Source organism: Epinephelus fuscoguttatus, linkage group LG7 (genome assembly GCF_011397635.1).
Source record: "Epinephelus fuscoguttatus linkage group LG7, E.fuscoguttatus.final_Chr_v1".
Lineage (NCBI taxonomy): Eukaryota > Metazoa > Chordata > Actinopteri > Perciformes > Serranidae > Epinephelus > Epinephelus fuscoguttatus.
The window spans coordinates 2806274-2819948 of NC_064758.1; the positions used below are offsets into that span (position 1 = coordinate 2806274).

At 43.3% G+C, this 13675-nt stretch overlaps 2 protein-coding genes across 7 annotated transcripts in view; one reads left to right on the forward strand and one right to left on the reverse strand.

The window, feature by feature from the left end:
* Nucleotides 1–13675, forward strand: part of vps13d (vacuolar protein sorting 13 homolog D) — a 396056-nt gene that overhangs the window by 363186 nt on the left and 19195 nt on the right. For all 6 annotated transcript variants that reach the window (XM_049581624.1, XM_049581623.1, XM_049581627.1 and 3 more), the window contains exons 58-63: nt 4256–4360; nt 4529–4678; nt 11153–11302; nt 11519–11615; nt 11713–11861; nt 12791–12925. In XM_049581624.1, coding sequence (XP_049437581.1) covers nt 4256–4360; nt 4529–4678; nt 11153–11302; nt 11519–11615; nt 11713–11861; nt 12791–12925 — 786 coding nt within the window. The remainder of the gene's footprint in view (nt 1–4255; nt 4361–4528; nt 4679–11152; nt 11303–11518; nt 11616–11712; nt 11862–12790; nt 12926–13675) is intronic.
* Nucleotides 1–13675, reverse strand: part of LOC125892003 (immunoglobulin superfamily member 21-like) — a 437371-nt gene that overhangs the window by 249809 nt on the left and 173887 nt on the right. The gene's annotated exons all lie outside the window — the stretch shown is intronic.

Consider the following 13675-nt stretch of genomic DNA (forward strand, 5'->3'; position numbering starts at 1 on the left):
GATGATAATTAGCTGACTTTGACCAAAATCTATCAGATCCTGAAGTCTTTGTGCCCTATCTTACACCCAGCACAAAAAGCACAAAGCAGAGCACAGCACAACTGTCTGTGCTAGTTTCAGACCGATACAGTTGTCATTTTTAATGGCCAGCACCCACATTATGTAAGTAGCAAATGTACTTCAGTCAGGACCACTTTTGTCATAGATAACATAATTTCCATTGTAGTATTACATTTGGTGGTGTGGCTCTGTTCTGGGGCCTCTTTGCCTTTACTTGGGCCTACCCAAAAAACCTAAGGCAGAGAGCGAACATCTCTCTGCCCTTCCATGTGCCTTCATGGAAAGCCTCAAGGCAGAGGGAGCATACCTCTCTGCCCTTCCATGTGCCTCCATGGAAAGCCTAAGGCAGGGAGAGCAACAGCAAAGACCCCCAGGGAACAGAACAGAGCAAGCATCAATGACAAACAGAGATGACATTGGTAAGTCAGACACAACATGACAAAGAGAAGCTTGGGTGGAGGTGGATTGCAAAGCGGCTTGCAAAGGAAGCATCAACAGTTGGCAGGCCAAAGTAGTTTAAATAGGGCACCCTGAATTAGATGGTCAGGCACATTGTAGGCATATTGCTATTTAAAGGCAGCAGAAAAGGTTTGTGCCACTGACCAACAAACCTGTTCAGAATGGTGCAGTTTCACGCTGTTTAAAGGGCGCATTATTCAGATTGTAAGATCTCTGCTTGTTACACACAGAGACACACAGATGGTTTGCAGGTTGGAGAGGGTGGTTCAGGTCAGATTATGACCAGATGTTATAATCCCTTGTTGCTGCACCTACTTGAGACTATGAGTGGGAGGGATAGTGTCTTCTGATGGTTTCTGAGTTGGAGCCACTGGGTTAAGATTAGAAGGATAGAAAAGTAAGAAGGAGCACAGATAGACTGAAATGGAAGAAGGAGCATGGGGAAGACAGACCCAAAGAGAGACATCTGTTCAGGCTGATCTCTCCCCCACCGGACCAAGCTGTACATTCTACCTTCCCCTACTCCCTCATTTTCATGTAGTAAATGAGAGATGAAACTAAAAGGAGAAAAATTACCTGACATGAGTCAGGTGGAATTTAACTTCTTCAAGCCTCCCACAGACTGTGAGATTTAAGCAATCTTATAAGTTTAGTGAAGCCACACTGTGCAACCTGGATCTAATAACTTGGGTATGACATCAGGTTTCATGTATGCAGACCAGGTTATTACTTCTCTAACTGTTAGGCAAACATAGAGTCACATTATTGTATAACCTAAAGTTTTGTGGGCACTTTATACTGCGGTGTGTCTGTGTGTGTGTTTGTTAGCTGCTTGCTTGCCTAGCAGCTGCTCCTCTGCCGCTGTTTCATTCCATGCTTTGTCCTTCTTTAAGGAACCATGGTAAGAGCTGGAGGACACATCATATAGACAAGGCTTCTGCTGCCACAACTCCACAAGGTTTTCCTCTTTGCTGGAATCCTACACATTTCTTTTAGTGCATTTTGCCTCCATTGCAAGCTGCTATCTGTCTGTTTGGGTTTAGCACCAGTGTTTGTCATTTCATGCTGCATTTCTATTGTTTGGTTATTAGACGTCGGTCGTAACAGCAGCCACACAGTAAGGTGGTTATCCCAAATTTCTGACACTCAGAATTCCTCTCCCAAGCTATCTTTGATCATAAGACTTTAACAACAGCCATCCTTGAAACCCTCTCACTGTGCAATGAAGGACCACCATTTAGAGCCATGGCCCAGGATATCGCCACATTTCTTTCACGTTGGTCATCTTTTGTCTGGGACAGCCCAAAATCACATAGTGTATACTGGGCTTTAGATTGATCAATTTCTTGTTGTTGCATATAGTTGAGATTATGAGCCAAAGTGAGGGTTTCCAAGTGGGAGCCACATTGGGGGGGAGATGTCATCAGATGGGCACCCTCCTTCACTGGTGTTTCAATGATAAGTCCACAGCACCTCCAGAGGGCTCATCAGCGTCATCTGGCATCCCGGGTGCACCCCCCTCTGCTTATACTCCCTCTATCCCTGCTGTTGTTGGTGTAATTTTAGGGCCCAGGTGATGTCTCTCTTCTTACTACATAGCCACTGGCTTGCCTGTTCTGCAGCCCTGGAGAGGGCTTTGATGGCCTGACATTGGGCTTGGCCTCAAATTCTCATGTCCTTAAGCAGCCTGGTTGTTGACTTGCCCAAAAAGCCTCTGCAGTCAATTTCCACCGGGCAAACCTTCGCTTTCCAGTCGTGTCACTCAGCGCTGGCTGCCAGCTTGGCGTACTTAAGGCTCTTGCGCTCATAGGCCTCATCCATGGCATCCTCCCAGGGCACAGTGAGCTCAATGATGTAGACAAGGTGCAGTGAAGTGGACCAAAGCACAAAGTCTAGTCTTGAGGTTAGAAGAGGCGATCTCAGATGGGAAGCATAGCTGCTGATTCAGATCTACCAACCACCAATAACTTCCAGTCACGTGCCCCTTCCAGCTGGCTGGTGTCTGATTTTACAGCACTGACCTTGGTTTGCTTTGCACCTTCGCAGACAAACTCTTGTAAGTGCAAGATGGAGTGATGGAGGAGGTAGGGTATTGAGGGATTTCTGTCTGGTCTCCAGGGTTGGGGCTAAACGCTTCAGCACCTGATTGTGCCACTGGGTGTAACAACCTTGTGTTAGTCTTGTCTTGCAGCCAACCAGAATGTGTGTCAGGTTTTCTGGAGATGGGCAGAGGGGGCACCGAGGCATGTACCTTGAGCTGAGGCAGCATCCTGCACCAGTCCATTCTTGAAAATCAACACCTGCCCATACCCGTAAAGTTCAGTACCAGACCCAACCCGTTACCCATGATTATGTCTAAGTCAAAGCCACACCTGTTAACACCTGTTAATAAAAGTCCCACGATGCAACCCGCACCCAAGATTAAACACACACAAGCTACAGTCACTCACATTAAGCTGCAATCTTAAAATACAAATCCATGCAGAGGAGACATCTCTTTCACTGGCTGCACTCAATGCAGAGTAGGTGAAAACATTCCGCGCAATCACTGCTAGGTTAGGAAACCTTTTAGCATGCTCTTTTCATCACCATAAAGTCTCAAAAGGATCATCCTTGGGTGTGTTGAACTTGGGCTGAAAAGTTTCATTGCTGGAGTCCTCCACATAGGTGACGAATGTGATGAGTGGGTCAAGGGTTCAAATTGTGTCGCTGATTTTCAAAATTAAAGGACTTGTGGCTTGATAATCGTGATTTAGATGTCAAAATATTATACATATACTGCACAACTTTTTCATTTGTTTTATTCTGAAATTAAAAAAATATATTTTTGTTCTCACCTGCTGCCTGCCTGCATGTTCATTTTTTAATCCATGCCTGTACCCACGAATTTATATGTATGTCATTTTTTTTTACCTGCTACACAGCTTTTTGCAGGTACCTGACCCAGTGCAGGACAATGGCCTGAGGTTCCTTGGAGATGACAGGACATTGAATTATGAAGCTGGTTTAAGATGCTTCCATGTCACGCATCTTCTTCCAAGAGAACTTTCTCTTCTTAACTCCCTCCTATCTCATCCTCTGTCCTTGTGCTAGAGAAACATTTTTCGCACCTCATTGCCTGTTGTTGTCGGCGCAGCCCCTCCACCACAAGATCTTGGTACTGAAATGGGGCTGCCCTCTGCCAGGATGGTCTGTTCTCTCCAAGGCTAAGGCCTCCCTTCCTTGTTGTACATGTCCAACAATGTCCCAGTGTTTAAGGGCTGACTGCCTGTTGCTTAGCTGCAGATGGGGTCCACTTTCTTCCAGTAGTCCGTGTAGGAGCTGTTTGGGCTACACATTGGTCATGGGATTCTATCAGTGTATTTATTTTCATCCAGGCCCACTCAATGTTACCTTGCAGCTGTCTCAGCAGTCGCCTGCTGCATGCCTTGATTGTGGTGAGTGTAGTCAGGTCATCCATATAAGCCTAAATATTGAAATTTACTTACATCAGTAACTATATTAGAATGGCTGCAGATATGTCTTACCCCTGCCTCTGTGTATGACACAGTTTGATTGCACTTTCTATCCTCTAGTTTTTCTCTGTTACAGATTGCTTGTGTTCTTCCACTGTGAATCAGATAACTGACTTCTTTCAGAGTCTAAAAGATCTTTGGTGCTCTGATAGCATCCGATAATATCTACTTTTCATCTGAAGTGATGGTGAATCTCATCATTTTTGTGTGTTTGTTTGTAGATCAGTGACTTTAACCAGAGAAGAATGATCCGGAGCTCACCCAGCACAGAGCAGGACAGGAGCAAAGAGGATGTTAAGAAGGGGGAGCCAGAGCAGGAGCTGGAGGTGCCAGCAACTTCTTTACACATCTACTATTTTTTTCAATCACATTTGTTCTTTGTTTTATTAGTAAAAACATGTCTGGTACCAGGTGCTGAAGGGGTTCTACAATAACTTTGAGTGTGTCTCACTGAGAGGCCTTTCTTCTGATGTCTTCATGGTGTTCATTCTCAGGTGTTGGTGAATTTGGAGGAAGGTCTGGGTGTGTCTCTGGTCAACAAGATTCCTGAGGAGCTGGTGTTCACTACTCTGTCTGGTATAAATGTCCACTTCACCCACACTGCTACCAACGAGGTGCTCGAGCTCAGCATTCAGAACATCCAGGTGAGCTCAACACAGTTATGAGAAGTATTCAGTATTCAACTTTAACTTCAAGATTGTGTAACACCAATTCATACAACAGTAGTTGTTGGTGCACTATATGGTGATAAAACAGAAAGACAGAGAGGTTCATATACATGCATACTGCATTTCTTAAATGGTGAAATGCTATCTAGTGATATAATTCACGTAATTAGAGGACGGTGAAATGACAAGATGTGTGTCGTCAGCATGGCTGTGTTTGATTTCAGATTTCGTTCTTTATTGTTTTAATATTTGAATGATACAGTGGCATGCAAAAGTTTGGACATCATGATCATAACTCTGTTTACTGTGTATAGCTACACTAAGCAAGTAAAATATAACCTGATCTCCAAAAGGCATGAAGTTAAAGATGACACATTTCTTCAATATTTTATGCAAGATCTCTGACCAGGGGTTTCCAAACTTTTCCATGCCACTGTATTTGAACTTATAATTATATAATAAATTTAGCCTATTATTACTGCTGACCCAGTTAATTATAAGGGGTGTGAATTCATACTGCAAGTTTCATGTGAAATAAACATCATGAATGCTTTGCTACAAGCAGAATCTAGAGCTACGTTTGATAAGGTGTTACATGTTCCTCCTCTGGATGTTATTCCTCGGTGGTAGGATGGTTGGAGCATTCACGGGTACCAGCTGCAGGGTCGTCAGCTGGGGGCCATCCCTCCTTGATGTTTCACCCCTTTAAACCCAGAACATCTCAGGATGGTGGGGCAGTGGTTAGGGATGTCTCCCTACCGCTCCCTGTAGCTGGACCCGGGACTATGCAAGGCAGGGGCGTCCTTCTCCCTGAGCCAGGTCTGAACCTGACTGCATACCTCTTGCACCTCAGCTGCATGGGGCAGTGAAGACTAGGATTAACCTTCTCCCAGAGAGGGGTTCCAGCTCTGGGCTCTGGTCAGCCATAGCCATCATGAGCTTGTCGTGGCTGCCATGGCTATCTAGCTGGTGGCTTTCTTTAGTTGTCTGGGTTCCAAACTGATCTTCTGTAAGAAATAGCGCACTGATGTTGATGGGAAACCACGGCAGCCGACTTCAATATGAAATTAGGACGCATGCCACCCTTTGACAAGGGCCTCATCAATAAAGCCCTGGTACTTTGCTGTCTTTAACTGGTGAGAGATGGCTAGCCTATCCTTCCAAGGGACTAAGTTCGACAACCAAGATTGTTTTCGCGCTCCTTGATATTATGATCATGTCTAGTCGGAATGATGTTACTGCTACCTCTTCCAGAAAGATGAGTCTCCTCTTAAGGTCCACCTGCATCTCCCAGTCAGAGGCTCGATTCAAAACAGAAACCAGGCTCTTGGCAGCTGTTGCTGCCCTAGGAGTCTTGACCCCTTCCCTTTGGAAATTGACCCCTTTGGGTGGTGAAGCCTGGTGTTTGTTGGCCTTAGCCCTCTGCAGCTCTGTCTATTTGGCAATTAACACAAGGACCTTGTCGTGCCTCCATCTGTATCTGCCTTCTCCCAGTACCTTGGGGCATCCAGTCAAGATGTGGTTCAGGATGCAAACAGCCTCTCTGCAATGTTTGCAGGATGGGTCTTCTTCTTTACCCCAGATCTTTAGGTTGCTTGGAGTTGGTAAGAAGTCAGCCACGGCCGCAGGAGGAAAGACAAATTGCCCTGGTCAGTACCCCAGAGTTCCTTCCAGGACAGTGATCGTTCCAACGCATTGTCCCACTGCATCCACTGTCCCTGGCAGGCAAGCCCTGTGGCTTTTACACAGCGATCTTCTTCCGCTGCCTCTCGGGCCCTCTGGACCACAAGACCTTTCCTGTCTTTGGCATTGGCCTTGCTCCACCTAGTGGCGTTGTAGTTTCCAAGTCCTAGTTGGCCTTGACAGACCATCCCGACAATCTCTTGATGCCTCCAATACGTCTCTGCATCCTTCACTGCTTCTTGAGGCTTGCATTTCACACTTAATGGCCTTATTTGCTTATTGCCCTGAGCCACATCTTAAAGGACAACTTCGGTATTTTTCAACCTGGGCCCTATTTCCCCATGTGTATGTGTGCGTATGATTCATGGGTACCACTCGTTCTAAAATTGGTTCAGTATTGAGGGAGGTGGATGCAACCGGAGCCGCGAAACGAGCTAAAACGGTAATGGGGGCAAATGCGTCCGTTATAAGTTTGCGCATTAAAAGTGCTTTTTTTCGCCACGGACCGGTTCAGATCACCAGTGCTATGAGTGGAGTCAGCTGTCAATCAGTGTTGGAGCAGAAAGGCGGAAGGTGTCCCCGCTCGGTATTGTAAATGAGTATGTGTGTATGAAGTGTGTGTTTTTTCGCCACTGACCAGTTCAGATCACCAGTGTTATCTCTGTAAATAGCATACTAGCCTTTCCCTTACCTCTGGGCTGTGTGATGTCACGAGCTTTGCTCCACTGTGTCTGTAGCTCTCTCTACTCGTGGGACAGCCTCTCTTGAGGAAGAGGCGTTTCGGGATTGGATGTCTTCTCTTCTTTGGCTGTGAGAAGTCATCTTGGGAGAAGTGAGCACTGCAGACCCGATGGTCTGCAAGGCGCAGTGTCTGGAGAGGAGTGTTAGCATCCATTTGTATCACAACTAACAATAACTTCAGCATCTCGTCTTCCGACAAAGGCAGCCTATGAAAGCTGTACGGGGTGTTGCGTGACATCCTGTTCTTGCGTTCAGGAAAAAGGCCCGTTTATCTGAGCACTCCAAAAACTCCGGTAACACTCCGGGTAGCACATAAAAGACTCTGTCCTCTGTCTCTTCTAGCATAACACACACATTTCATACACACACATACTCACTTACAGTACCCAGCGTGGCAGCCCTCCCCCTCTCTGCTCCAACACTGACTGGCAGGTGACTCCACTCATAGCACTCATAGCACTGGCGATCTGAACCAATCAGTGGCGAAAAAAAGCATTTTTAATGCGCAAACTTATATGGGACGCATTTGCCCCGTTACCGTTTTAACTCGTTTCGTGGCTCCAGTTGCATCCGCCTCCCTCAATACTGAACCAATTTTAGAATGAGTTGCACCCATGAATCATACGCACACATACACATGGGGAAATAAGGCCCAGGTTGAAAAATACCAAAGTTGTCCTTTAAGTTGAGCTGTGGTGGGTTTTTTTTTTTGTTGTTTTTGTTTTTCTTTGTAATCAACTTTTTATTGATTTTAAACAATAATAATACAGGAACAGAACACATACATTGAATACACACAACACCGCTGCCCATCCCTTCCCCCAGAACATACCGAACCCCCATCATTACCCCCTTCCTCCCCTCGTCCCCTTCCCAGCTAAACATACAGACTACTCCCACAACCCTCCCCCCATCTTCCCCTCCTTCCCCTCCCCACGGGACACACAATCGCACTTTTTATAATATCAAAATCAAAACAATCAAATAGGACAATGTGGTGTACAGGATTACACACATACAGTTACACAGATGAACCAAAAAGGTTATGACAATAATGTTTTAACATCCTCTGCAGCTTTTTTCCACATCTGTAATGTTTGTGGCTTGGAATTATTAATGCGAGCTGATGACCACTCCAGGTAGATCACCTCGAGGAGAGCTTGTAGCCAATGTTTTATTGATAATTGATGTGGGGGGAGCCACCTTAAAACTATCATTTTCTTTGCTGCAGTCATGCTAGCCAACCAGAGTTTACGCTCTACCTCAGCAATCTTGAACCTGGAGTCATCATTTAAGAGAAGGAGTGCGGTTCTAGTGGGAGTTTCCTCCCTATCAGATCAGACACTTTATCCACAACTTTAACCCAGAACCTTTGTACATCTGGACACACCCACAGGACGTGCATCAATGTACCCATAACACCCTGATTACAGAATGTACAGTCAGGATTGGGAGCTAGGCCCATTATATGTCTTTTACGTGGTGTTAAATAAGTCCTGAGACAAATTTTGTAGTGGATTAATTGGTGATTCGGGTTTTTAGATGACCGAAAGACATTTGCCCACACAGTATCCCAATCAATAGACCCTGTACCTCGGTGTATATCTGCCTCCCAAGATCTGCGTTCGGGGAATTCTGCGGAAATGTATGATAGGAGATTATTATAGATGTAAGAGACTGTTTTCTTATGGGGAGCTCTCTCCATCAGTGATATTAAAGGGTGAATACCCAACTCAACCCCCCAAGGAACCTTGAGTGAATTAAGCGCTGACCTTACTCTAAAATAGAGGAACTGTGAATTTCTTGGGATATCAAAATGGGACATTAAATTGGGAAAATCCAGAATTGCATTTTGGCCCGAGATCTCCCCAATGTCCAAATTCCATGTTGAGCCCATAATTGTGAGATGAATGGTTACGCCCGTCAATAAATTGGCGTTGTGCCAAATAGGGGAGTGTTTATGCCATTTTGATTTAGAACCCATAAATTTCTCTACATTCACCATAGTTTGTATTACATATGATATAATCGGGCCAAATTGAGAGTAACATTTCTTATGTTTGAGTCCAGAGAAAGCCACATCCCGTAGTCTTAGAGGATGAACCAGCTCCTGTTCAAGCGTCTTCCAGGGGGAAGCTTCCTCTGCACCAAACCAGTGTTTCAAGGAACGCAGCACGAACGCCCAATGATATAACTTAAAGTTTGGGCAAGCCCATCCACCCTGGGGTTTATCCCGTTGTAATGTTGACCATTTAATGCGAGGTTTTTTCCCATTCCAAATGAACTTTTTAAACTTTGCGTCAAGTTTCTGCCAAAACCCGGCTGGGGTTGGTAAAGGGAGCATAGAGCTTACAAAGTTTATGCGAGGGAGCACATTCATTTTAATTGTAGCTACACGGGCAGGCATTGATGAAGGAAGTGCTGCCCATCTCTCAAGGTCATCCTCAACTTTTTTTAAAGCTGTGGTGTGGTGTTTTTTAGGTTGCCACTGACCATTAGGGTGCTGTCATAATTCTTTCCAAGGCATTAGATTCCTTGATCTTGAATTGTTGGAATCTCGGACCCTTGGATACTGAAGATGGATTCTGTCAGCTTTCCTTTCAGGATACTTAGGCTCCTCGTTTTTCCTGGATTGAATTGCATTCGTGCCCATGCAGCCATGATAGTATGATAGTATCATGATAGTATGATTATTAATCAAATTGACTCCACGAACACATGAAAACATGGCTTTGGTATAACCATGGCATTAAAATTTGGCTCAATGATAACTATGTTCATAAACATAACAATTGTTTTTTGCAGCAAAATGCAGTAAAGACTCCCCCACAAACACAAATAATTGATCCCTGAAAAAATGTATATTCAACGTTATTTTTGGCAATAAAAAAAAGGATTTTTTCAGCCCGGCAGCCTATACGGTAAGGTGTCAGCTGGCTGGTGGCAGAGCTGAAAGTTCTTGGAAAATCTACCCACTTGCTGTTGGCTATATTTTACATCATTTTCCAGCAAATATCACAATATCAATGTGTGTTTTGTTTTTAAAATTTACAAACCTAGGAAGATAGCAAATACTCACCCATCTTTTAAGTCGTTACATCTCCAGTCTGATCTCGAGTGTACAGCTGAGAGCTTTGTGGTTTGATCACATGACATAACAAAAGTGCATATTTAAGGGATTCAGTCTGGACAGAGAGCGTCCTATGCAATGTGATAGCAGTGTTAATTCCGTTGACGAAAACCATGACAAAAATTTCTCATCAACAACCTTTTTTCCATCACATAAGCAAGATGATGACAAGCTAAAAATAGATCTTGATAATAAAAACTAAGACGAAATCTATTTTTCATTTTCGTTGACAAGCTATGACAAAAATGTCAGAGGTGGACTATTGGATATTGAAAGCCGAGAACGGCTGTGCTTGTAATTATCTTCAAATGCCGCATGAGCGACAGGCTGGTAAACTCCAATAAATAGTTGGCGCCAGGATGAGCAGCCACCGGCTGCCAAACTTCACAGTCTTAGAATATATTGTCTAAATGATTTTTTTTTTTTTTTTTTTTTTTTTTTTTGTTTTTGTCAACTTGTCACCTTGGTTCTAATTTCGTATACATGAATTAGCCTAACTGGATTAGTTTAAAGATAAAAACATACCGAAAATATAATGACTAAAAGCTGACTATAATGCCATGTAATTTTTGTCAACTAAAATGTGTTGAATTTTTTGTAAAATATTTTATTTCATTAAAACTATGAAGATTAAAAATGTCTAAAAACCTTCTCACATTAAAACAATATGGAAATGATACATAGTGGTAGATTGATGCCAGTGTTATTGACACTGATTATACAGTCTTGTAGTCCATATTTTCACTGTGCTGGTTTGATCCAGAAGCTTCCTGTGAATACAGTGTTATCAGTACTCATGTAACCCTCTTCTCTGCGGACAATGCACATAACTATCACATTCTGTTTCAGGGAAGAGTGTTGTGTTAATGCTAGATCTGTCATGTGCTGGTCACCAGGTGGATAACCAACTGCTGGGTACTACTCAGCCTGTGATGCTGTGTGTGACTCCCAGCTCCAGTGACAGCAGTGTCAACGACAGCGGCCCGGCCCTACAGGTCAACTCGGTCAAAGTCCCCAGCAACCTCATGCTCACTGATCTGTTCAAGGTGAGTGTCACACAATGAATTAATGCAGCATTACAGTAAACCACTACATGCTACAGAAACATTTGACTTATTAAAATGTCACAGTCTTTTTTTCCAGATCAGCACCAGATAATTCCTGGTTTCTTGTGGACATCAGAAACTAGACATTTCTAGTGTACCAGAGATAGCAAATACTAGAATCACCTGACTAATGATGTAACCATGATGTGTTCACAGCACCTCATGGTGACGGCCCGGCGCTTCACAGTCATCATTGAGGAGAAGCTGCTGCTCAAGCTGCTCAGCTTCTTTGGATATGGACAGACAGAAGCTGGTGGGTCATTAGTTAAATGGTAATATTTGTGCAATGCTGTGAGTATGAAAGTTGTTTTTGCCTAAAGTTTAAAAAAAATTAATAATCATTAATTTAGAGCTGGAGAAGCTGGATGAAAACATTTATGAAAAGCACAATGAGGACACAGGACCTCCCAAACGTTACTACTTTGAGAACCTGAAGATCAGCCTCCCCCAGGTCAAACTGAGTGTCTTCACTTCCCACAAGCTGCCTCCTGATCTCAAGGTAAGCTGTCTTCTCATTTTTATTCTCCTTGCTGCTCAGTTTTGTTAATCTGCCATCAGCTGATGCACAATAATGTCACCTTTAACAGAGAGCAACATGTCACTTTCTGTTTACTTCATCAGGTACTAACATCACCTAACTCCAAAGACAAAAGCTGACAACAGACTACTGTTCTCAATAATTTTAGTGATCATCAAGTCTGTTCTGTAGTGGTAATCACAAAATATTATGCAAGCATACTCTTATTGTGATGGCCCACCAGCAGAAATAGAATACTTTTCAATGTATGTAATATTTATTCATTGTGCAAAATAAGAAAAAATATGTTGGCTGATTCTGATTGTTCATTTTAAAACTGATTTTGGCCAACACAGATTATGTACAGATATTATTGTGCATCCCTACAGATATTACACTTCTTTAGCATCTTCATGTATTATATCACTATACTGTAACCTCACAATATTCCAGTAATATTTAACCACAACTTGTACATACATCTTTTTATAATATTTACAATGAAAATGAATTAACTTTACTATTTATACACAGCCCTGGAATTACACCCTTTACCTCTATTTTATTATTTAAGTTTTTCTATTTTAAGAACATCAACACAAAAAACAAATACAAAAACTGCCACTTCCAGCAGCCAGCTGACAAAGAGCGAGAGATAACAGTCCCAATACAGTTTTAGGGATTGTTGAAAGAATCAAAGTATTGAAACAGCAGTAGACTCTGATTATAAAGCAACTCTAATGAGACGGTGTGGTTGAATTGATTTTAGCATTAAGTTTTGTCCATCTGTGGATCACAGAGATGTCATGCTACTGCCTCCTGTTACCATACAATGTCACTCTATTACTTCCTGTTCCTCCAGCTGCTGTGCCTTCACACGTTTTCTCACATATGTTTTTTTGTTACTCTAGGCTCTGAAAGGCACCCTGGGCTTTCCTCTGGTTCGCTTTGAAGATGCTGTCATCAACATGTACCCATTCACCAGAGTGCACCCCTATGAAACCCAGGAGATCATCATCAATGACATCCTCAAGCACTTCAGAGAGGTAAGCAGACTGGATGTGCTGCTTTGAACTACCTTAGTCTCGTCTGAAATGTTCTCAATATTATCATAAATGACTGCAGCAGTCAGACTGTTTGGCATCCTCCCCCTTACAGAAGTAATTCCCAATCATTTTTCCAGTGTTACGACTTTGTTGGCCAGATATGTTAGGCCCCGATCACACAGAAAGCAATTTGCAGTTTGCAAAACATGAGGCGCATCGCCCTGCCTTTTGTTTAATTGAATGTCACTAGTAAAATAACACTTGCTGCACCTTTTTATTGTTGCCAGGCAACCACCCCATGACCTCCTTACCCTACCCTTCCTGTGTAATAAATATACCGTCTATTTTATTTTATTTATATTTTATTTATTTGACAGTAATTAGTATCTAGTTCCTAAAATGGACAGGTAAAGGGTACTTGCTGTAGCTCTGGTTGAGGGTGAGAGGCTGTCAGCAAATAGTTTGTTGAGCACAGGGAAGCAGAGATCTGTGTAGGTACACAAGACGCTAAAAACAGGGTGTACCACCTGTTGGTCCGGGAGCTTCGCCTCTATGATGACTGTTTCTATACTGCACTTAAATGCTTCCACGCCTGCTGTTTTCTATTTAGATGGTTGTAACTGCAGTTTGTAAAGTCGTATAGCTCTGGGTATCCAGCAACCACTACCACCAGTTTCTCCTCCATTGTTTTCCAACTGTAAACTTGTTGTCGTGACCACAGCAAATGACTCGCCTCTCAAATCATCCCAT